At 40.8% G+C, this 25,826-nt stretch overlaps 1 protein-coding gene across 17 annotated transcripts in view; it reads right to left on the bottom strand.

Annotated features, from left to right (window-relative positions):
- GRK3 (G protein-coupled receptor kinase 3) overlaps positions 1–25,826 on the bottom strand; it is a 123,260-nt gene that overhangs the window by 14,196 nt on the left and 83,238 nt on the right. For all 17 annotated transcript variants that reach the window (XR_012155089.1, XM_073313102.1, XM_073313103.1 and 14 more), the window contains 9 exons: positions 21,871–21,949; positions 20,315–20,445; positions 19,327–19,421; positions 14,443–14,550; positions 7,958–8,024; positions 7,625–7,725; positions 6,176–6,242; positions 5,549–5,644; positions 1,495–1,657 (listed from right to left, as the gene is read on the bottom strand). Coding sequence is in view for 16 of the 17 variants with exons in the window: in XM_073313102.1 (XP_073169203.1) it covers positions 1,495–1,657; positions 5,549–5,644; positions 6,176–6,242; positions 7,625–7,725; positions 7,958–8,024; positions 14,443–14,550; positions 19,327–19,421; positions 20,315–20,445; positions 21,871–21,949 (907 nt within the window). In the remaining variant the exon portion in view is untranslated. The remainder of the gene's footprint in view (positions 1–1,494; positions 1,658–5,548; positions 5,645–6,175; positions 6,243–7,624; positions 7,726–7,957; positions 8,025–14,442; positions 14,551–19,326; positions 19,422–20,314; positions 20,446–21,870; positions 21,950–25,826) is intronic.

Here is a 25,826-nt window from a genome sequence, read left to right as displayed (position 1 = left end):
CTACAACCCAGTGTTCAGGAAATGTGCTCTGTTCAGAAAAGGTTTACTAGTGTTTTCACAGCCTGTTAAATTTCAGCAGAAGATTCAGTACACATAATATTCTCTATAATGTGTTATCTTTTGCCTTCTAATTATTATATACACACACATGTACACACTGAGTGAGATTCTGCACCCCATTACAGCTGAGGGCAATGAAATTGCACTGAAGTAACCAAGAATAGAATTTGGCCCTATTAAAGAAGGCACCTGATTTACTGTTGAAAGAATTAACATTGAATATCCTGCGGAACAGCATATCGGTCTTTACAAGAGGAATGTTCTGTTCAACTGCTCAAACATACAGAGAGAGCCCCATCAGTTCAATTTTACTTTTCCCCCCAATTCACGAAATTGAGAATTTATGAAAATATGCCAAAAATAATAATGCAGAAAGAAGGCAACAGTTAAGACACTACAGAGAAGGGGAGCTGCTCTGCTTTAAGAACATAAACATGATCATGCTGGGTCAGACCAATGTTCCATCTAGGCCAGTGTCTTCCGACAGCAGCAAGTACCAGATGCTTCGGAGGGAATGAACAGAACAGGGCAATTACTTAGCGATCCATCCCCTGTCGATCACTCCCAGGTTCTGGCAGTCAGAGGCTTAGGGTGGGGTTGTGTCCCAGACCATCCTGGCTAATAGCCATTGATGGACCTTTCCTCCATGAACTTATCCACGTCTTGGTCTGCATTTTGAAATGTGCCCATGTTTCAATGCCATCATTTATAAATTGTTTTAAAATACTATATGAAAACAAAAGACCAAAACAAAGAGAGAGAGAGAGAGAGAGAGAGAGAGAGAGAGAGAGAGAGAGAGAGAGGAATTTGTGAAGAAATATGGGCTCACTTCAAACTACCACAACAGAACACTGTATTAAGGGGTAGGGACAGGTGAAGGAGCTCATTCTGCATTGACAAACTCATGGAGCCTCTCTGAAGTCAGTGGAGTTCTACAAGAGGTAGGTCCATGCAAACATGTCCTAAGGTGATGAACACACTAGAGGATTACCCCATACCAAAGAAGAGAGGGTCCCAACACTGTCACCGATCTCAAGTACATAATTCAATACCTTATTCAAAGGAATTACATTGGATACAATGGGTCTCGTTTTTTTCATTCAGATGCTATCCTCACCATAAAATCAAATCCCAGATACACATTACTGAAAATACCTCAAACTTATGGATAACCAAAAGCACCATACAGTAATCCCTCTTGACTTTAAAAGATTCATTCATAACTTTTCTAAAAAGTCAAATTACATCATAAAACATCTCAAAGTATTTTAAGAAATACAAACTGAATTAAATGAAACTTAGAAGAATCATTAAAGCATGAACTCTCTGAATTACAGGTAATTAACAACGTAAAATAAAAGGTTACCTGTTGGAACATATTTAATAACCGTATCTAGCATTAAAGAATGAAAAGATGTGCACTGGAAACATTACCTTCCTCATGGCCAAGTTGCTTATTTTTAGTCCTCTTCCTGGCCTCAATTTTATCCGTGTCTGCATTTACTGCATCATAAACAGTTTCTGCTACTTCTTGCTGCCAACGCTCTGATATTACCAGAGGGAAGTTCTTATACAATTCTTGGTCACTATCAACCAACTAGGAGGGAAAAATATCAGAAAATGCAGGATTTTAATAAGTTCTATTACCATTACCAACATACTCAATAATAATACAATAACAAATATAATTTAAAAAAAGATTAGAATGACACTGTGAAGTAGACTAAGATTCCCAATTCTGCATGTAGTACAAACTCGAGAAAGCAAAGCCATACAGTGCACTGTACACAGTTTTCTAGTTCTGGTGTATTTAAAACGATAGTTTCTTAATTTACAGTACGGAAATCTTATCTCAGATCATAAATATACAGACACTGGATTTTTTGTTATTCTTTTTAGACATTACTCAAAAACTCTTACACCAGCAATACGACTTAAGTTATACAAGTGACACATTGGCTGAAAAAGGATATACAATTTTTGACTGCCACCTTAAGATGGACTTCTTTGAAATTCTTACTTTTCTTAGCTGTCCTGTTCAAAAAATCTCTAACTATATACTAAGTTCCTCTGCCTACTTCTCTAGCAACAACTGACGCCACTAAATCTGCTTCAGCTCTCAGAAACAGCATTCTTTTGGAAACTAACTAACTTTTCAATTTATTTCAATCCACATATCATAAGGCAAAGATGAAAAATGTGTAGTTTATTATTTAAATAGTTGTAAATGTAGCACATTACCTGGGAGCCTTACAACAAATTCAAACAAAAATTATAAATATTATATCATCCTCACACCTTTCTGCACTGGCGAGCCCACTTAGTGAAAGCTTGGCCAGACTGACACATTTGCCTTACTTCCTGAAGCTCAGCAAAACCAGATCCTTGCAGTTTGCCAAAAGGAGCAAGTTCCAGATCCTTGGGTCACTGTGCTGATATGAAAAGGCATTTTTCACACAGATACTTTTCCATGCTTCCACGGTAACTTTATAATTGTTAATAATACACCTTTAAAATAGTTGTGTATGTTACTGATTTCAGACTGCCTTCATGTCATACTGCCCTTTTTTCTTCCCACATTAACTGCAGTACTTAAACTGAACTGTACTGAACATAACTGAAATGATTTGATTCTGGACGAAAAGATCATTTGTGGCTTGGTATAGCAACCTTTAGGACTGACAGCACTGGGAACAGAGTTTTTGGTACAATACTAAGAATCATCACATTTTTCTCTATAATTATTCTGTGTAAAAGAATGAAACAAAAGCCATCAAATTTAGAAAACGGGCCCTGGATAGCAACTGATATGAAAGAAGGAACTAGCAATAGCTTAGTAAAGGGGTTACTGCGGATAGCTATTTAAAGCGGAAAGAAACCCTAACCTGACACCTGCCTATCACCTCCCTGAACACTTTGCTGTTGAACTGCATCCCTTTCCCTCAGCCTGCGTCTCTCTGGGTCAGCGAAGATGTCTTCTTGTAAGAAGCACAAAGAGACCCTGAATCTGATTGAGGCTTTTGGGCTCTTTCCCAGTATAAACAGGTAATGGAGAAGAAAGTATAGCAGCTGGGGTTCAGTCTCCAAAACCGCCACCTTCTTGCCAGCAAACTGAGAAAGCTGGTGCTGTTTTATGAAAACCCTAATTTCCTCTGCATTTGACTCAGATGTAGGGGATTAGTCAATCCTCTCAGAAGGGATTATAAAGTCTTAGCCTGAGCATAAACAGCACAGTGCATTGCAACTCTCATCGACTCATGAATGAGGAAATAAATATACCTTAAGGGCAACCTGTACAGAGAATAAAGTGCAATGAGTCAACAACATGCATTACAAGTATACACCTTGCTGAGAATTTAAGTTCCATAATATAGCTAAAGAAGACAATTTAACCTAGTTTGTCCCCAGAAAATGGTGTTTGGGATTATCAGTCAGGCATTCCCGTGCTTCAGGAAATCAGAGACTTATTACCCTACTGTTAGCTGGCACCGTGGTGTTTACTAGCGAAAAGAACATTTTCTGTTCTTTGTAGTTCTTTCTCAACATTTAAAAACGGTCTTATGCCAGCTGCTAGTAATTGCAGTGGGTGACATTGACAGATAAGTTCCCCTTTTTAGTCACTGTGGGTAGTTAATATATTTCTGTTTAGGGAGTTTGGAGTGATTTCTTTCTCTCCTGACTCACTACCTATAATTATATCTTGGTTATAATACCTGCAATAACAACAAAAATAAAGTTTCATCTATAAAAGAAAGTATGTTAAAATAATAATGGGGATATACCTTAGAATCTAAGTTAATCATTTTGTCTAGAGTATTAAGCAGGTTTCAGAACAGAGGATGAAATAGCATATTATATACCACATTAGCTGGGCACAAGAAACTGAGATAAGGATGGAGTAACAACTATTGCTCTAGATTTCCTTCCTTTAATGTTGTTTTTCAATAGTTTTGTGTAATAATAATAATGTTAAAAATAAAAATTAATTGACTTCAGTTTTGTGGCTGCTTTAGGTCCAATCCAATGGAAATGAACCCTTCACATATGGTATGACCTTGCTATCAATGTTCAAGTGGGTACAGGAGTAGTTTGAACATAAGACAGTATTGTTGAAACAAGATCCAAACTCTCACTAATCAGTATTTTATTCTTACATATGAGGTCTCTGTCCATGGAATATTTCCCCTATATTTTATGCTATCGTAGATGTTAATACACAAACTTTCATTATAAATCTATAGATATTGAGAAATTTATTTATAGATTTGTTATTTACAGAGTGAGAATGGACTAGAAGTCTTAGCATAACATTCAGAGCCAGAAACTCCTGTGTTCAAAGCCCTGCTCTGAAAATAAATTCTTCTAAGGAGTGTAAGCAATGCAGTGTCTACAGTGACACTGTATCGCCCAACCTACATCAACCTAAGCACTACGCCTCTCGCAGAGGTGGAGTTATTAAGTCAGTGTAGTGGGCAAGGTACATCAGTGGGACGACATTTTAGTGTAGACACTTACGAAGTCAGGTCGATGTAAGCTGCTTTACATCGACCTAACTCTGTAGTGTAAACCAGGCAGGCCTATGTCTTAACCTTTGATTCTCTATGCCAATGTAAAGACCTTGCAATGCTGTGTTCCAGTTGACTAATGAACCCTATTCTGTTTGATAAAAGCTGCCTGGTGACACTGCAAATACTTGCTGAAGGGCACTGATCCCTGAAGAGGGCAAAAAAATCTCTGAACAGGAGTCTCTCACAGGCCTGGTCTACATTACAGAATTAGGTCAACATCATGCAGCTTACACTGACCTAACTCTGTAAGCGTCTATACTAAAATGTACACTAAAATAGGTGCAAGCCCTCCTGGTGAGGATACGCACCGCCGACACAAGGAGCTTAGTATGGACATGCAAAAGCAATTTTATTACTGCAGTGGCCGTATGGCAATGTAACTTAGGTTGACTTAATTTTGACCTGTCGACTTGGCCTCAGTTGGATTTGCTGGGCAGAGCTCATGGTATGAAACAGGAGTACAGGAGCTCACAGGCTCAGGCTCAAAGGTATTGAAGCACATGGCCTATCCTTAAGGAAGAGTGGGACTGTGTGTGTGGAGTCTGGCACACGAAGGGGTACCTCCAAGGAATTGTTTAAAAGCTGGGGTATAGCATAGACCCTGTGGCTCCATGACACTATGTATGCCAAATTTCAGTCAAACTATAATTTTAAACACACCCAGGATATACACACTTGACAAAAACATCATTCACTATACCTTGTTCTACTTGTTATGATCCCAAACCTGCAAACACCTCCACACGTGCATAAATTTAAGCAGTGAATAATCCATCTGAAGAAATGACACTATCTGCACACTTAAAGTTAAGCATGCACATGACTGGGACCTGTAACACCAGCCTGAAAGTGTCATTCACAATCTTTCATCTAAAAGTGTAAAGGAAACAAAGGCTGAAGGAAAAATATTGCACATGTACCTTAATGCCTTTAGTGTCCTCTTCATCAAAGGAGCCAATATCAAAAGCATCTGCAGCATTTACTTCTCCCCGGGGAGGAATCAGTGGAGGAGAATACTGGAAATCAAAGGCAGGGCAGTCTAGTTACAAAGCCAAACAATTAGCGTAATTATTTCAATCTATTCTGCATTTATACATGCTCATTATCTTGTTGCAAAACAAAAGGCAAGGTATTCCTACAGAGTAAACAATGAATTGCAATGAAACAGAGTAAACAATGAATTGCAATGAAACGAGACTTAAGCATGCATTCCTTTACTGAAAGGTCTTCCCAAGGCACTTCAAAGAGCTTTATTTTTGTTATTTATATACAGTCATATCGAAGAACCATATAAAAGATTGAAGGCCTAGATTCTCCCCTGCCTGGCACGTTGTGCAATCATTTGAACCTACACATTTGTACAATGCTACAGATGAGAATTCTTCACTCACTCACACTGGTGATAGCATTTTACATCTACTTTGCACTCACTTTGCACATATATACTTGGCAAGGAAGGGAGAATAAGGACCTAAATTTGCTGTTCCCCACCCTGTTTAAGTTTTACTGCTTTATAGGAAGAGATAAGATCACATTTTTATGTATACCTTTTGTAAGTAGACTTGCTGCCAGTCAATCCCTTTGAAAAAATGATGCTCTTTTATTTCTTGCGCGCTGCAAAAAAAAATTTAACATAACAAAATGCAGAGGCTTTTCAAGTTATGTTTAAGAACCCCACTGTGGAAAAATTCTTGTACCTAAACCAATACTTTCAGACAAGCACCCACACTCACTTTCTACTGCATATTACTATCTTAAATAGCACACTGTTAACAGTACCTGTAAAATGATCCCCAAATATTATATCCTACACGACTCAATTTATGTTGTTTCTACTTTAAGATAACAATCACCTACATATTGGGAGCATGAAACTCTAATTTTGTGAATGTTGTTCAGAGCCCTTTGATGTCAACTTTCATAGTACAGTAGAACCTCAGAGTTATGAACACCAGAGTTATGAATTGACCAGTCAACCACACGCCTCATTTGGAGCTGGAAGTACACAATCAGGCAGCAGCAGAGACAAAAAAAAACAAACCCCGCAAATACAGTACAGTACTGTGTTAAGTGTAAAATACTAAAAAATGAAGGGAAAGTTTAAAAAAGATTTGACAAAGTAAGGAAACTGTTTCTGTGCTTGTTAAAAAGCATCATTTTTCTTCTGCATAGTAAAGTTTCAAAGCTGTATTAAGTGAATGTTCAGTTGTAAACTTTTGACAGAACAACCATAATATTTTGTTCAGACTTATGAACATTCCAGAGTTACGAACAACCTCCATTCCCGAGGTGTTTGTAACTCTGAGGTTCTACTGTAATACCTGCAAATAAGGCAGCTGGACATCTAAGTGATATGACTGTACCCACAATTACCTGTATGTGTAAAACAGCCAGTGTTAGGATGAAGATCATTTAAAATCAGGGGCTACAGGACTGCTTGGAATAAGGTAAAAGTAATTTAAAATAAATCAGTATTTGTCAGCAGTTACCAAATGTCCTATTTTCATAAGATTGGAAAGCTAGGAAAATCTCAAATGCCACCATATGGGAACAGTCACAAATGCTGACTTTTTTAATAACACCACCACCACCCCCCAATTTAAAATATGCACTATAATCATGGTCATCAAAATGTCTGTATCAAGATAGGGTTACTTCTCAAAAAACACAGAGCAGGAAAACTACAGAGCAACCAAAAATATGCAACATAGACAATAAAATAAAATAGTTAAAATGCCAATGAAACCTTAAAATGCTTAGAACAAAATTAGAAATAATACCTGGCTAAGTGTCCCTCATAAAAGAGAGATTTCTCAGCCTACCAATAGTCAAAAGCAAGTTGAACAGACACTGCATTGAACTTTAATGCTTTCTTGCTAACATTAACATGTTACAGTGATATGAAGCAGATTCTGACCTAAAATAAAATAGATCTCTGATTTAAAGGAAAGAAGAGATATATGCAGGCTTTGGTTAATGGAGAAGCTAAATCCTACCTGCTACCCTGACAGCCAAGCCTCTTGCTAACATCGCGTTGCAGAAGCCCTTCCAAAAGGGACTTTAGTTCAGGGGAAAATGAATCTGGTAACTCCACATTCTGAAGGATAAAAAAAGAATTATGACATGAATTCTTGGAACTAGTTCAATCTGAGACACCACCACATTTAAAAGGTAACTTATCCTTGGAAGGGTTTAGCAGCACAGTTCCTGCACGTACACATACAGAATAAAGTTGCTTCTCAAAAAGAAGTGATGTACAGAACTTCTTAAAGGACGTGTAATTAGCTAAGCATGAAAAGCTTAAATTAAATGATCTTTAGAATCCTTACCACGGTGAGCGTCATCCGGTCGATCTCATGCTTATCTTTGGTTTTGTGCTGTCTGAAAGGACTGTGACTGTAGAAATAAGAAAATGCACTAATAAATGTAAACCCATAACATATCTGCTTATTTCAGCTGTGGCAACCCCAGAAAAGAGTGTAGCATCCTGTTAGTCACATTCTTCAAAAACTCATCAATCCCATCCTGCAGAACAATTAAACAAGCAGTGAAACTTTTAGCATTTCCAGTGAAAACGAGACTGATCAAATACTGACACAGAATTCAATACTACGGGTGGGAATCCCCTGGAAAAGTATGTGTTTGTTTTTATGACATTACATTTTCTGTAAAAACTGCAGTACTCTGCAAAAGTAAATACTTCCTGTCACTTTGGTATTACTTGATTATTACATCTTTACAATCAACTTCAGAGCAAACAGATCTTTTAACTCTTTCACTGACTCCACACGAATATCACCAAGGTTACTACATTTAGGAAAGCCTAATGCTGTTATTTCGTAAGTATATATGCAGTGGGCTAGTTTATAAGTGAATGTAGTTTGAGTAGTCAATCATTCCAGTACTTATGGATCAAGTACTGAAGACCTCACTGAGTAAATCTCAAAAAAAATAAATGACCCCATCTAACGGGGAAATTCTCAGAAGCTACCAAAACTTTGACATTTTAAAAATAACTATCTACAAATGGAAACCTAACATATTTTACAGAGCGGTTGACTCCATTATATATGGAAAGTATGTAGCAGGAGATTAGAATCTATGGGTGAAATGAACGCTAGTCAGTGGACAGTCTATAGAGGATGACTGGCAGTTTGAGAGTGTGTGGAGCCTCTAAAGGAAATGCATATGATTTGGGGTTGATATAAGAATATTTCTAGTAAACGAGGCTGCTCGAGAACAAGCCTGGTTTGTCTGAATATCCAACATACTGTTTTATACTGATATATTTTAGATGTTGTATGAGCTTTGAAAGTAATTGATAATCTGTAGCAGTCCTGGTAAATTACACATTTTCAGTGTAACATTAAGTAGCAACTGGAAGGGGTATTTAATCATGGGGGGGTGGAGGCGGGTTAGTTAGTATGGTTGAGATTTATTCACTGTCTCCTGTCTCCAAATCCAGGGAGAAAGTTATTTTTCAAAAACAAAATACCTGTTTCCCTATTAACCTATTCATTAACAGTTTTCAAGTACATAAAAGGTTGTTAAAAGGAGGCGGGAGAAAAATTGCAGCAAGGGCAGTTTAGGTTGGACATTAGTAAAAACTTCTTAACTGTCAGGGTGGTTAAGTACTGGAACAAATTGCCTAGGGAGGCAGTGGAATCTGCATCATTGGGGAGTTTTAAGAGCAGGTTGGACAAACACCTGTCAGGGATGGTCTAGATCAGGGATCTCAAACTCGCGGCTCGTGAACCTCCCCAATGTGGCCACGGGGCTTCAGCAGTTCTGAGGCCAGGTCTCTCCCTTGGCCCAGCCTGCCGGCCCCGGGTTCTCTCCTCCTCCCCACCGCCCCCCGGCAATTTAAAATGGCCCGGGGCCCCGGCAGCGCAGCAGAGCTGAGCGGTGTCTGCCTGCTCACTCCACGTGTCTGCCAGCCCCTCCCTGCAACCCCAGGGCACGGTGGGGTGGGGCAGGTCTATGCCGCCGCATGCTGCCCCCGCCCCGAGCACCCCTGTGGCCAATGGGAAGCTGTGGGGGCAGTGCCTGGGGGGGGGGGGCAGTGCCTGGGGGGGGGCAGCACGCGGAGGCCCCCCAGGCTGCCCCGCCTTGGAGCCCCAGGTAAGCACCGCACCCCCCCCACCCCTCCCAGAGCCTGCACCCCCCCTTCCCACACCCCCCCTCCCGCCCCTAAACTCCCTCCCAGAGCCTGCACTCCCTCCCCACACCCCCCAGACCCGAAGCTCCCTCCCAGAGGCTGCACCCCCTCCCCCTTCCCACACACCCCCTCCTGCCCCCAAACTCCCTCCCAGAGCCTGAACCCCTCCACCTTGCCCCAGCCCAGAGCCTGTACCTAGCACCCAAACTCCAACCCAGCGCCTGCACCTCGACCCCCTCCCCCACCCAAACTCCCTCCCAGAGCCCAATCTCTCACCCCTTCTGCACCCAAACTCCCTCCTAGAGCATGCACCCCTATCCCCTACCCCAGACCCCTACCCCACCCAAACTCCCTCCCAGAGCCTTAGGCAGGTGGGGGGCAGAGCTTTTCGGGGGGCGAGTCTGGGCAGCATGAGTGACATTGTTGCCCCGCTTGGAGGATTTAAGGACTGGCACTGAACCTAAAGTAAATTGAGTCTGAGACCCCTGGTCTAGATAATATTTAGTCCTGCCTTGAGTGCAGGGGACTGGCCTAGATGACCTCTCAAGGTCCCTTCCAGTTCTATGATTAAAAATGGTAATGTCCTTTGTGTTTAGTGCTACCACTAGGAGTCCATCACACCGTTCACAGCCCCTATTGGCTTTTTTAGGTGTTTGTTTCTCCCATTATCCTGAAGAGATTTCTGCAGCATGGATTTGACGGAGGGAAGACTGCATTATGCTCCTGTGATACTCTGCTGTGTCAGGGATGATGACTGGAGTTTGAAGGATTAAATGTGGCCTTAGATGAAGCAACAAGAAGGCTTTGCCAATAAATGAATGTGGTTGGCTACAGGTCTCCTATATGGTTACATCTATACAACTTTTTAATTCTGTCTATTAACCTACAGTAAATTGAGTCAATTTTTGTGAGCAATGAACTACTAATGTGGGCCTTATGTCTGATATTCAGAGCTATGCACTTACCTTGCTTTGTAAAGTGCTCTGAGTTCCATGGTCAAAAGTGCTATGCAAGAGCTCATTATTAATTATTACTGCTAGTACATCCACCCAATTTGACAAGGCCAATGGAACAATCTAACATATGATCAATATTCTTGAACAAATACCAGTGGACCCTGACGGCCTCAAAAATGGATTATTTCATCTGATTGCAGTTTATTAACGTCTGAGATAAACCCATCAGTGTTCATAAAACCTAAGTAGACACAGATGTTTACTGATAAAGGAACATTTCACAAATGAAGGAATAAGATGTTTTGCACTCAGATATGACTCAAGGACAAATTCTGCCTTCAGATGCACCCAGGCAAAGGATACATTTTAGCTTATCTAAAATCTATAGACGTGAAAAGTTAACGTGATGCTACAGAAAAAAGATGCGAGGTAACTTCACCCACAAGTCTAAAGCGTTACCTGAAGTCCACTAATGCCTTCAGAGTCCTTCTAAAGTACAGCAACCTTATGTCATTTAAAATATGCAACAATTGTCAGCAAAGTGGTAGCAGTAAAGTAAGTAGTAATATATCCATTTCTAGCCAGAAATGGATGAGCACCAAGCTGTTTAGAAACAGCCAATCTTTTCTAAACTTTTTGACCCTTCGCTACTGAGCAAAATCTCAAATAATCACCCCACCATTACTAAAAATCTGTATCTACTTACAAGGGAGAATACACAATCTGCTCTCAATAGCTAACAATACTTATTATTTATACTACTTTAAAGTTAAGTACTGACCTCTAATTTGTTCTACAACAACCCAGTTCTTTTTCTTCCTCTATTTTTGATGTGCTGATGGACCCATGTTTTTTCAAGCTAATTTCAAGGCTGTACCAAATCAATTTACTTCTTTTCCTAGGAAACTTACTTTTATATTATAATCCTTTGGCTTATTAGATCATTTATCTAGCATTTAAGACCAATATAAAAACATGGCATAATTTCACTTATACATTATTACATTAAATCTCAAATAACTAATAAGAGCTGTAGAGATGCTAGTGAAAATATAACATATAAAAGAACAGCAGAAATTACTCTGATAAAAACATTTTAGAAAACAACCCAAGAGTTATCAAGACAGGCTACCTGTAAAAAATCCATCACTTGTTTAAAAGAATAGACATAATTTCACATCATAAATTTAGATTGTTTTTCATCCTGTGAAACAGCACTAAAGAGAAAAATTTGAAGAGCACCAATATAACACCATATGTACAAAGAATATTTTTGAAATTGTTTATATTTAAACCCAGGCACAAATGTACTCATGCTATGTGGAAGATTTTATTATATTATTATAATTTTAGGCCTACCACGACGTATGGTTCTAGCATTTGTCTCTCTACCTTTTTTTTGTTTTTGTTTACTGTAGCTTTCAGCTTTTCAGCATCAAGTTTGGTTTTTTTTTTTTGCTAATCTGCAATTTTAGACTCAACTGAGACTAGGTATTTGCAAGCAAATGCATAAGCTTCAAATGGCTTCAAGGAGCCATGACTAGCGAGAGCTCAGGTAGATAACTCTAGCTTTGTTCCACCTGTCGAAGTCTCACTGATGTCAATGAGAGTTTCACATACAGATCAAGCACTGAAGATGGCTTACATATACCTATTCTCCTCCACTATGTGGGACTTTTATGCCAATAATACCCTTTAGCGCAGTGGTGGGCAAACGGCGGTCCGTGGGCCTCATGCGGCCCTTCAGGGTAATCTGCTGGTGGGCTGCAAGACAGTTTGTTTACATTGACCGTCCACGGGCACAGTCGCTCGCAGGTCCCCATGGCTGCGGTTCAGCTTTCCCAGCCAATGGGAACCAGCCAATGACCATTAAGATCATCTTTCTTGACCAATGATCTGACAAGTAACTTCCCCTCAGTCCCACAAATCCCAGCACCAGCTCCTCCTTCACCACATCAAGTTCAAGCTTTTTGTCAAGGTAGTTGAGTCCCAATACAATTCAGTCCCTCTCTACTTACCTCATGTAGTCTCTTATCCATTTGCCTCTGCCACTGATACCAGCCTCTCCCACCACTCTTTGCACCTTCTTCCATGCCATACTCTACACATTAGAGAAAAGGTGGGTAAGGTAATATCTTTATTGGAACAACTTCTGTTAGCAAGAGAGACAACCTTTCAAGCTTACATAGAGCTCTTCTTCAGGTCTGGGAAATTCAAAAGCTTGTCTCTCTCACCAAAAGAAGTTGGTCCAATAAAAGATATTACCTCACCCACTTTGTCTCTCTACAACACTGAATACAACCTACACATGGAATGCTCTCCCTAAGCCAGTCCATAAAGCCACTATCCTCTCCACTTACAATCCCTCCTGAAGACCCACTTCTTCTTAAATAAGTAGATTCACATAAGACAAGATGCTCCAGACACCCAAAAGAAGTTAAAACATTCTAAATTTTAAAGCTTATTATATTTTTTTATTTCAGTCTTTTTCCTTACAAAATGATGCAGAAGATATTTTACTGAGGAAAGCTAGTGCTTGTAGGTCTAGCGGTAAAAGTCGGTGTTTTGAAGTGATATATCTGAGGAGCAAATAAGAACCTGACCTGTTCTCCCACAGTGCAATATTTGTAGCCACTATGAAAAGCAGAAATTCGTGAGGCAGGAGGAACCTGGAAATGCAAGAAGCCTTGTCATAAATATAAAGGGAAGGGTAACCACCTTTCTATATACAGTGCAATAAAATCCCTCCTGGCCAGAGGCAACATCCTGTTACCTATGAAGGGTTAAGAAGCCCAGCTAACGTGGCTGGCACCTGACCCAAAGGACCAATAAGGGGACAAGATACTTTCAAATCTTTGGGGGAAGGAAGACTTTTATTTTGTGCTCTTTGTTTACGTGTTTGTTCTCTCTTGGGACTGGGAGAGGTCAGACAGAAATCCATCTTCTCCAACCCATCCTAATCCAAGTCTCCAATATTGCAACCAGTATAGGTAAGCCAGGCAAGGCGGATTAGTTTAATCTTTTGTTTTATGTGAATTTTCTCTGTGTTAAGAGGGAGGTTTATTCCTGTTTTCTGTAACTTTAGGGTTTTGCCCAGAGGGGGATCCTCTGTGTTTTGAATCTGAATACCCTGTAAAGTATTTTCCATCCTGATTTTACAGGGATGATTTTTACCTTTTTTTTTTTTTTTTTTTAAATAAAATCCTTCTTTTAAGAACCTGACTGATTTTTCCATAGTTCCAAGATCCAGCGCTTTGGGTCTTTGAGATGATTTTCTAACAAATTGGTTAGGATATTATTCTCAAGCCTCCCCAGGAAAGGGGGTGCGTAAGGCTTGGGGGGATATTTTGTGGGAAGACGTCTCCAAGTGGTCTCTTTCCCTGTTCTTTGTTTAAAACGCTTGGTGGTGGCAGCATACGGTTCAAAGACAAGGCAATGTTTGTACCTTGTGGAAGTTTTTAATCTAAGCTGGTAAGAATAAGCTTGGGGGTCTTTCATGCGGGTCCCCACATCTGTACCCTACAGTTCAGAGTGGGGAAGGAACCCTGACAAGCCTAATGTTATTTCTTTGTGCAGAGCTGGGGTGAGTAGGAGGGACTGCAGGATACACAGTATGAAATAACTAACAGCATGCATATTACTAGCTTTATAGACAGAACATAAAGGTGCCAATATTAAAAAGGCAAGAGATTTCACTCACCCTCTCAGAAGTTTGAAAAGCATACAGCCTAAAGAGAACCAGTCTGCGCTGCTATCGTATGCTGTTCCTTTCTGGAGCACCTCAGGAGCCATGTATCCATGGGTACCACTGGTGGAAACGGGGGAGGAGGGAGAGATAGGGGAGGGAGGTCAACAGAATCTTGATCACAAAACAAAATTAAACTCTTATGAAATTCTGCAGTATCCCAACAAGAAAATCTATCTAGAACAGGGTGACTTCTCACAGTCATTTTAAACCGAAGTCACTTTGGCCAAACTTACACCCATTTGGATTTCCATTTTCTATTAAGCCATGGATGCATTACAACACCTTAAAAAAGGATGAGAAAATATTTATAATGGAAAGAGTTAGGCAACCTAAACTTTGGGAGCGCTATTGTTCCCTCTATAACAAGACTTAATGGAGTTAGGAGCAGAACTCAGTAAGCAGCCTTTTGTCAGAGAAGGGGTTATAGAAGAGGAAGCTGCAACAGTGAAGAGTATGGTTTTTTAACAAGCTCCTCCTTCAAGTTGCACTGTCTTATTAATAGAAGAAACATTGGGCCAAATTCTCTGCTGCAGCTGATCTCCACTTGGCTCCAGAGACAGGAAAACGCATCCAGTTATGGCCCCCTGATTCTGCGTACCAGTCTGCACAAGCTCTGGCCCTGAGGAGAGTTAGGCCAGGTGGAGGCTGTTGCAACTCATGATGCAGGTTTAGGGTTGGTGAAGCTGAGCTCTGCTCTACCATACCCCCTCCACACTCCGGTTCTCTCACATACCTCCTCTATGCCAGGATAACGGATGAGGGCAGCTGGCACGGAAGCTCTACCCACCAGCTTTAGACAGCAGAGAATTCCCCTACTTCAGGGAATTCCCTCCTTGTCACTCACAGCCAGAATTTGGCCCCAGTGTGCTACCTATGTCCTATACGTAATTCCAAGCTGTAACCTTTTCCTGGACTTTAGTGAATGGCCAATCATTTTAAACACGAGGGACAAATTCATCCTTTGTGCAAATCCACTGTAATCATACCAGGAATGAATCTGGCCCTAAGAGTACAGAGTGCCACAAAAAATATCATAAGTGCCCACACACACACAAAAAATCAGAGTTCAGTTACAGTGGGGGAGGTTTAGGTTGGATATTAGGAAAAACTTCACTAGGAGGGTGGTGAAACACTGGAATGCGTTACCTAGGTAGTGGTAGAATCTCCTTCCTTAGAAGTTTTTAAGGTCAGGCTTGACAAAGCCCTGGCTGGGATGATTTAATTGGGGATTGGGCCTGCTTTGAGCAGGGGGTTGGACTAGATGACCTCCTGAGGTCCCTTCCAACCCTGATATTCTACCTCTGCAATTTCACTGAAGCCAGTGGGTGCAAATGGGAGCACAATTTGGCCCAAACACTAGCAAAAATATGGATACACATATGTAAGAGCACAATAAACCCTGAATTTTAGTACATTTCCGAAAGGCCACCAACTTGAATAATTAAAACAATCTGTTGCTTCAAATCAAGCAGGATTTTTATTTACTCTGAACACTGAATCATCACAAAATCATGGGTCATCTTTCAGTCTATGCCTACACATCAGCTGTTACAAATGCACAGGATGTTAGAAATTAGAGATGGAAGAGAATTAATAGGTCATCTTGTCTCTCTCCCAGCCAATGCAGGATTGCTCCCTACAGAACATTTTCTAGAGCTTTCAGTGTCCAAAGCAACAGGGCTTCCACCCCTTCCCCGGGAAGACTACTGCTCAATCTAATGGAGCTTATTATGAGGCAGTTGATCACTATATTCAGCCATATTTTTTCTTTGTTTTAACTCATTACACTAAGGCCTGGTCTACACAATGGGGGTTAGGTTGAATTTAGCTGCGTTAGGTCAATTTAAAAATGATTGTGCCCACACAACCAACCCCATTCCGTGGTTGGAACTAAAGGGCTCTTAAAATCAACTTCTGTACTCCTCCCCAACGGGGGGAGTAGTGCTAAAATCGACCTTGCTGGGTCGAATTTGGGGAAGTGTGGACACAAATCAACGGTATTGGCCTCCAGGAGCTACCCCAGAGTGCTCCATTGTGACTGCTCTGGACAGCACTTTGAACTCCAATGCACTAGCCAGGTACACAGGAAAAGCCCCAGGAACTTTTGAATTTCATTTCCTGTTTGGTCAGCGTGGCAAACTCAGCAGCACAGGTGACCATGCAGTACCCCAAGAATCGTAGAGTGTAGAATGTTTCTATGCTCCCCCTATCATCTCCATCTCTGAGGTTATCACACATTAGAAGTAAAAAAAAAAACACACTCGCGATGACATGTTTTCCAAGCTCATGCAGTCCTCCCGCACTAATAAGGCACAGCTTAATGCATGGAGGCATTCAGTGGCAGAGGCCAGGAAAGAATTAAGTGAGCGCGAAGAGCAGAGGCAGGACGCGATGTTGAGGCTAATGGGGGAGCAAACGGACATGATGAAGTGTTTGTTGGAGCTGCAGGAAAGCCAACAAGAGCACAGACCCTCCCCGCTACATCCGCTGTATAACCACCTACCCTACTCCCCATGTTCCATAGCCTCCTCACTCAGATGCCCAAGAACACGGAGGGGGAGGCTCCGGGCACCCAGCCACTCCACTCCAGAGGATGGCCCAAGCAACAGAAGGCTGTCATTCAAACAGTTTTATTTTTAGAATAAGCAATGTGGCCTTGTCCTTCACACCTCCCGCACCCCACCAGACTACCTTGTCCGTTATCTCTAATAAAAAAAGAATGCATGGTTTCAAAACAATAGTTACTTTATTTCGAAGGGGGGAGGCTGGTTGGTTTACAGGGAATTAAAATCAACAAAGGGGGCGGGTTTGCATCAAGGAGAAACACACACAACTGTCACACCGAAGCCTGGCTAGTCATGAAACTGGTTTTCAGAGCCTCTCTGATGCGCAGCACCCCTTGCTGTGCACTTCTAATCGCCCTGGTGTCTGGCTGCTCAAAATCGGATGCCAGGCAATTTGCCTCAACCTCCCACCCCGCCATAAACGTCTCCACCCTTACTCTCACAGATATTATGGAGCACACAGCAAGCAGCAATAACAATGGGAATGTTCGTTGCGCTGAGGTCTGACCTTGTCAGCAAACAGCGCCAGCGCGCTTTTCAATGTCCAAAGGCACATTTTACCATCATTCTGCACTTGCTCAGCCTATAGTTGAACTGCTCCTTACTACTATCCAGGCTTCATGAGCCATGGGAGCAGAGGGTAGGCTGGGATAGGTGCAACCGCGCGGTGCTGCCAGCTGGGAGAGCAGCCTGAGGCAGAAGGCTCCAGCTCACATGATATTCCAAGCAGGACTGAATCTCCATGAGACGAAACTTAAAGAAGATAATGACCTGGAGTCTCTGGCTCCCATTCAGTGCTCTAAGAGGAGAATAGCCATGTCTGTCCAGGCGCCCCGATCGACCTCACTGAGGTCTTCCAGGAGCACCCAGGAGACGTACAACAGCTATCAGTCCTACTGCACCGTCTGCCGCAAAGGCAATGAGCTGCTGCTGTGTAGCAATGCAGTACCGCGTCTGCCAGCAGCACCCAGGAGACGTAGGGTGATGGTGAGCTGAGTGGACTCCATGCTTGCCGTGGTATGGCGTCTGCACGGGTAACCCAGGAAAAAAGACGCGAAACGATTGTCTGCTGTTGCTTTCACAGAGGGAGGAAGGGAGGGGGGCCTGACAACACGTACCCAAAACCACACGCGACAATGTTTTTGCCCCATCAGGCATTGGGAGCTTAACCCAGAATTCCAATGGGCAGCGGAACTCTGTAAGTCGACTGGGACTCTGTAAGTCGATGCTAGCCATAGTAGTGAGGACACACTCCACCGACTTAAAGTACTTAGTGTGGACATGCGCAATCGACTGTATAAAATCGGTTTCTAAAAATCTACTTCTATAAAATCGACCTAATTTCATAGTGTAGACATACCCTTACTTTGTACCACCCAAATAATTCTCCAGCCTTCTTTCTTAAGCCTTTCAAAATATATGTAGACTATGAAACCCCCATGTACTGTGCTATTTGTAAAACTGCTATGTTCCTCTTTTCTACCACTTTGCCAAAATTTAGCTCTTTTAATCTTTCTGCCTAAATCAGTCTCTTCTGCCTCAGATCAAGTCTGTTGCTTGACTCTGAATTCCATCCATTTTGTCAATATCTCTCTAGCATTCTATATGAGTTTTCTCTTGCAATACCTTCAAAGAACACAAATGCAGTTTTTGGCTTCATACACAGATACATCAAGTAACAAAGCAGAAAAGTAACTGTTCTCTGATAGTCCAAGATAAATCAAAGATTCAAAACGTGTGTTCCACTGCTCAAACTCCTGTATACTTAATAACTGTCCCAGAGACTAAATGTCAATACATGAAATACCTTAATTTTAATACCCTGTCACTCATCTGTCCAAATTCTGACCAAAGAAATACCTTTATATTATAATTACTATAACCCTCAGAGTGTTTTCTTGTACACACATGAAGTGCCATCACACCCATTGCACTAAATACAAAATTAATATGAAAAATAAGTTTAAAAGGTTACCCACTAAGATCAATAAGGACACATGGGCATGTACATAGCTGCTTTAAAAAGGGGCACAGTCAAGTACATGGTCTATTTCAAGATGGTGACCTGCATGCTAGCAGAAACCAGTGTTCCTAAACACTCTTGTGATTTCCTTTCAATAGCAAAGCTCTTTGGGAGAGAATATGAGCAGTTTAAAAGACAAAAATATATAAAATTAAAAATTAGATTTAGCAACGTGAAATCAAACTTAAAACAGGGCAAAGGATTTGTAGTTCGTATAACTAAATATATCAGAGTTCATGAAATACTTACACACTAGCATGTGGTTTCTTTTTGGAAAAATCACAAGCAAGACCAAGGTCTGATATCCTTACATGTCCGTGCTCATCCAGCAGGATGTTTGCAGGCTAGAAGCACAGAGAGAGAGAAGTGTTACTGGCAACTGAAAAATACAAACCTTTGATCAACAGGACAATTTCACAAATCAACACACCTGACTTCTATGCACCTCTAGCCTATGACAATTTCTATTTTTACTAACGCTATACAAAATAAGTACCAAGCAGTTTTGTACAATCAAGGCATGATTAGACATGAGATTGGATTGGCCTTTATACCGTACCAACATTCTACAAATAAGGAAAACCTCAAAGGCAAGAAAACAAACCAGGTTTGAAAAATTAAGTTATAACTTTCAGCTGAAATTCACTCCAGGGTGCAAAGACGAGGGCCTAAAGTTTTAAGTAATGCATAGGGCCTTCTGCTGATCCTCTGCCTTCTCAAATTGTAAATAGGCTATTTTAGATCCCAGTCTATTCTCTTAAGACATGTTTATACTATGAGTTGGTATTCAGACAATTCCCCCCACCCCTCCCCAAACAAACAAAGAAACATATTCCCTCAAGGCTGACCATTACAGCCCTGCAAATCTGTGGATATCCACTATATATCATGTTAGCAGATCGCTGATTGGATGCAGATACAAATTTTGTATCCGTGCAGGGCTCTAATGACCATGTGCCTTTCTTCTTGCGATTTTCCTTCTTTTCCTTTCTATCAGAAGTTCTTATATGGTTGATACCTAACAGAAGCTTACTCTTTATTATAATGTATGACAATCATTTATGTGAAACACTTATTAGAAAATTCAAAACAAACTTTGAAAGAAGTAATCAGCATTCTCCTAACATTTGGTGACAGAAATTATTCTGGATACAAAAAGGGGTTTTCATTAAGTTTCTTATATTCCTTAGGTTGTTCATCACTACCCTACAACTGACTGTGTAAATAAAATGGTTACCTTCAAGTCTCTGTATACAACAAATCGATTGTGCATGTGTTCTAAGCCCAGGATGATTTCAGTAGCATAAAACCTCATCTCCTTCTCAGAAAACACACCGTGCTGTGAGAGGTGGTAGTGCAAATCTCCTCCTAGAATTAGAAAAATTGGGATGTAATTCATGAAAAGAGGAACAGTAAGCCCTGTTACATTGGCAGGTAGAAAGCTGTATTATGCAGAGCTACGTAAGGAGGAAGATAAAAGTCTACTCATTTGTAGGTTCCGTTGACCTGTGTGACAGGAAGGCGCTTGGATTCACATACTTAGGCACTTACAGGGGATGCTTTCATGCATTTGAGTGTACATGAAATTAATAAAGCTGAGTAGATACTCTACAAGTAATCAGCAAATATCACTTCATTTTAAACATGAATTCATATCACCCATGTTTGCTCCTCTTTAGTGATTGCTTTCAGTGAACATTCCAGAAATTAAGTGTCACCTGCAGTGAATTTCAGTCATGTATGTGGGTTTGCAAAGAAATTAAAGTCTCTATTTGCATGTGGAATTATTCAGGCTGGAAGGGCTTACACATTCATCCAGTCAGGGAACAGACACAGCACAAGTGACTTATCTAACAAATCACAACTACAAGAGGTTGAATATTTGTATTGAACTGTTCATGATCAAACTACAGATTTAAAATAATGAGCCATAACTATTTTCAGAGTCATAGATTGAAAGGCCAGAAGGGCCAACTGTGATCATCTAGTCTGACTTCCTGTATAACACAGGCCAGAGAACTGTCCCAAAATAATTTTTTAGAGCAATCTGAATAATCAACTACCATTTTGACTTAAATGAGGTTACTCATATGCATAAAGTTACAGACATTCTTAATTGTTTACATGATCTGATCCTTAAATTACAAAGTAAGGTCTTGATCCTGCAGTGCAATGCGCCAAGGTGCACCTTAGCAACGGAAGGCATCTCACTGCAGGATCAGGGTCAAACAGCAGGCCCCCAAACTGCTGAGGAACGTCAGGTACCACTGACTTGCCAGATCTTCTGTCATGGACACGGTGGATCACTTTCTTTGTGTCTCAACTTGACCTTTATTGTAAAGCTTCCATGATTCTGCTTTCCTCATTCTCCTCCTGCTTTGCTGACGGTTCCTTCATTATTTTCTTGGGTGCCTCCCCATGTTCTCGGTTGTCATCCTTGAGTTCTACATTCAATCTCTCTGCATGCTATCTCAAGGAGACCTTATCCACTGCCACCTTTATGTCCAGAATTTCCCAACCTACCTCCCCCTTTTGTCTCTTCTTGTATCTATGACTGCCTTTCAGATCTCTCTCCTGGACATCCTAAAGCTATCTAATTAGATATTTTCAATCTCTTTCTAACCCTGTCCATTTCCGCCCTTTTATTTCTCCACTTTCCTCCCATTTCTCACAATCTCAGTGTTTTCTTTGGCTCGTCACATGAACTTCCTCCCCTCTTCTACCAAGCTCTCCGTGAGTCCTGTCACATCCTTCACCGTTCCCAGAACGGCTCCTTTCATTAACCTTGCTTACCATTCATCAGGTCCAGGATGAAGCAGAGTTTGTCAGGGGTGTGGAAGGCATAGGTCATACACACTATAAAAGGGCAGTCCTGTAAAGGAAAGCAATGAAGAGTTTACCTCACATGATATGCAGTGCCCTTGTTACATTAAGATATCTTCTAAAATGATTTCTGTTTTCTAGCTATACACTTTGATGTACTCCATATGCAATTTCGCGAATGCTAATATTTTCTTATTTTCAGAACAAATATACAAAATGAATATAGGTAATCAAACACTGCAACTAATGACACAATTCTCTTCTGAAGATTTGCAACTCCAAGAAGCACTCTCACAGATCATGTTCCAACATTTCTACAGAAGGAGGAAGTGTGACCTACATTCCCACTCGCCTGATAATTACAAAAAATATGTTAAAGCTCACAAGCTATGCAAGAACCTAGGAAGTAACCAGTACGGTCCCTTTGGGAATGGAAAAGAAAGGTGGGTGACTGAGATTACAGGAATACTGTTTAGACAGTTGAAACAGAGGAGAGACTAAATCATTTGAATGAATTCATATGGGAAATTCTGGTAATTAGAACAGGTAATTTTATCCTTACCTGAAATTAAATTTCTGAACATTCGTGAAATTCAATCCAGTCAGTGGGGCTGCTCTGACAGTCAAAGAGCAGGCAATTTAGAATTTTGGTGCCCTCTGTTGGTCATGTAAAACTTCCCTCAGCTCCCTAGTTGCCTTACAACAACTAGGAACAACAGTTAACTCACGCGATTAACTCAAAAAAATTAATCGCAATTAAAAAAAATTAATCGTGATTAATCGCAGTTTTAATGGCACCGTTAAACAACAGAATACCAACTAAAATTTATTAAATATTTTGGATGTTCTCTACATTTTCATATATATTGTATTCTGTGTTGTAACTGAAATCAAAGTATATACTATTTTTTGTTACAAATATTTGCACTGTAAATAAAAGAAATAGTATTTTTCAATTCACCTCATACAAGTACTGTAGGGCAATCTCTTTGTTGTGAAAGTGCAACTTACAAACGTAGATTTTTTTTGTTACAGAACAACTCGAAAACAAACCAATGTAAAATTTCAGAGCCTACAAGTCCACTCAGTCCTACTTTTTGTTCAGCCAATCACTGTTTGTTTACATTTACACGAGATAATGATGCCCTCTTCTTATTGACAATGTAACTAGAAAGTGAGAACAGGCATTTGCATGGCACTTTTATAGCTGGCATTATAAGGTATTTACGTGCCAGATATGCTAAACATTCGTATGCCCCTTCATGCCTCCATGCTGGTGACGCTCGTTAAAAACATAATGTGTTAATTAAATTTGTGGCTGAACTCCTTGGGGAAGAATTTTATGTCCCCTGCTCTGTTTTACCCGCATTCTGCCATATATTTCATGTTATAGCAGTCTCGGATGATGACCCAGCACATGTTGTTCATTTTAAGAACACTGTCACAGCAGATTTGACAAAACGCAAAGAAGGTACCAATGTGAGATTTCTAAAGATAAACTACAGCACTCGACCGAAGGTTTAAGAATCTGAAGTGCCTTCCAAACTCTGAGAGGGACAAGTTGTGGCGCATGCTTTCAGAAGTCTTAAAAAAGCAACACTACGATGCGGAAACTATATAACCCAAACTACCAAAAAGGAAAACCAACCTTCTGTTGGTGGCATCTGACTCAAATAATGAAAATGAACATGCATCGGTCCACACTGCTTTGGATTATTATTGAGCAGAACCCGTCATCAGCATGGACGCATGTCCCCTGGAATGGTGGTTGACAAATGAAGGGACACATGAATCTTTAGTGCGTCTGGCACGTAAATATCTTGCAATTCCGGCTACAACAGTGCCATGAGGACACCTGTTCTCACTTTCAGGTGACATTCTAAACAAGAAGCAGGCAGCATTTTCTCCTGCAAATGTAAACAAACTTGTTTGTCTGAGCAATTGGCTGAACAAGAAGTAGGACTGAGTAGAATTGCAGGTTCTAAAATTTCACATTGTTTTATTTTTGAATGCAGTTTTTTTGTACATAATTCTACATTTGTAAGTTCAACTTTCATGATAAAGAGATTGCACTAAATTACTTGTATTAGGTGAATTGAAAAATCCTATTTCTTTTAGTTTTTTACAGTGTGAATACTTACAATCAAAAATAAATATAAAGTGAGCACTGTACACTTTGTATTCTGTTATAATTAAAATCAATATATTTGAAAATGTAGAAAATATCCAAAATATTTAAATAAATGGTATTCTATTATTAACAGCACGATTAATTGCACAATTAATCACGATTAATTTTTAATAGCGCAATTAATCGTGATTCATTTTTATAATCGCTTGACAGCTCTACTAGGAACACAAATAATTTAAAACCTATTAAGAAAAACACAAGCATTTGCTCCATAGTACACAGGTGATGCAAGAATCAAAGACTAGATTATGTAATCCAGAAATGCAAAACAGGGTGTAGTTTTCAGACTGAAGTCTGTCAGTGTACAGAAACCAAACTTTTAGGGAATGGTTACATTTTCCCTCTCTGTACACTGTGTAAACTCAGTCCAGATAGCTGGCTTCTAAGGTGTACGGCAGAATAGAATCCAGGTAGGAATAAACTACTTTATTACTGGTTCTCTCTTAGAGAAGAAAGGTTACTTGCCATTTTCGTCCAGATGTGTGGTCCCTATCTGTGTTCCAGTGTGGGCACATGCATTCCATATGCCTGAGACCAGAACATTCTTGCTAGCAGAGTCTGTTGGTCCATGCCTGTGCCCCCTCTATTCCTCATGCTCTGAAGCAAGGGCATAACGGGTATGAGAAATAACTGCCTCTCCAGTACATTTCTACTGCGAATCACCCTAGGATAAGGCTCCACAACGGGGGCAAAGAAGACTGGGTAGCAGAATTCAGAGGGAGACCATACATCTTGAAGAACTCCAGCTGCTGTAGAAGGTAAATAACCTTTCCTACTTTTTTGAGTGACGGTCCCTATATTTCACTGTAGGTGATTCACAAGCAGTATTCGTTGAAGAAGAGGGTGCAAAGACTTGTACGATTTGAGGACCGCTCTGTTGAAGGATGCATCAACTGAAGAAGCTTATATCAGGGCACAATGTCTCGTGAAAGTGTGAACAGAGCCCCACGGCACCACTTTACAAATTTCCAGGACAAGGACTGCTCAAAGTGAGGCCACCAATACAGCTTGTGCAGTAGTTGAGTGGGTCCTCACACCTTGCTGTTGGCTCGTTACAGAGCGGGATACAACCTAAAATCCATTTAGACAACTTTGGGGATGAGACTGCTTCACCCGTCATACGGTCCGGGAGGGATACAAACCATGTTGATGATTTCCTAAAGGATTTAGTCCTCTACAAGTAGAATGCCAAGGACTGACAGACATCCAGCGCTTCCTATCCTCATTGGTGGCAAGCGGCTTTGGGAACAAGCCAGATAAGTGAAGGTCTGATTTAGATGGAATTACAAGATCACCTAGGAGGTGAATTTTGGGTGTAGTCTCAGGGAGACTTTGACCCTATGGAAGGCTGCAGAAGGCAAATCACTTATAAAGGGCCCCCAGCTCACCAACTCTTCTGGCTGAATCAACAGGCACCAGAAAGGCAATATTCATTCATAGGCGGGCTAAGGAACATGTGGCTCAGGGTTCAAATGCATCTTCGTTAATGCTGATAGGACTAGACTGAGGTTCCAAGTCGGTGTAGGTTTTAGTATCAGGGCAAAGATTCCAACTTTAAAAATGTACTGTCACAGATGGCTGAGGATACCCTTCGGCTGACAATCATGACAGGTGCTAATAGCCTCTAAGTCAGGGGTGGCCAACCTGAGCCTGAGAAGGAGCAAGAATTTACCAATGTACATTGCCAAAGAGCCACACTAATACGTCAGCAGCCCCCTCATCAGCTCCCCGCCCC

Source organism: Lepidochelys kempii, chromosome 15, assembly GCF_965140265.1.
Source record: "Lepidochelys kempii isolate rLepKem1 chromosome 15, rLepKem1.hap2, whole genome shotgun sequence".
In the NCBI taxonomy this organism is placed as follows: Eukaryota; Metazoa; Chordata; order Testudines; family Cheloniidae; genus Lepidochelys; species Lepidochelys kempii.
Note: the sequence above shows the minus strand (reverse complement) of the source record. Positions and strands in the feature narration are given on the sequence as shown.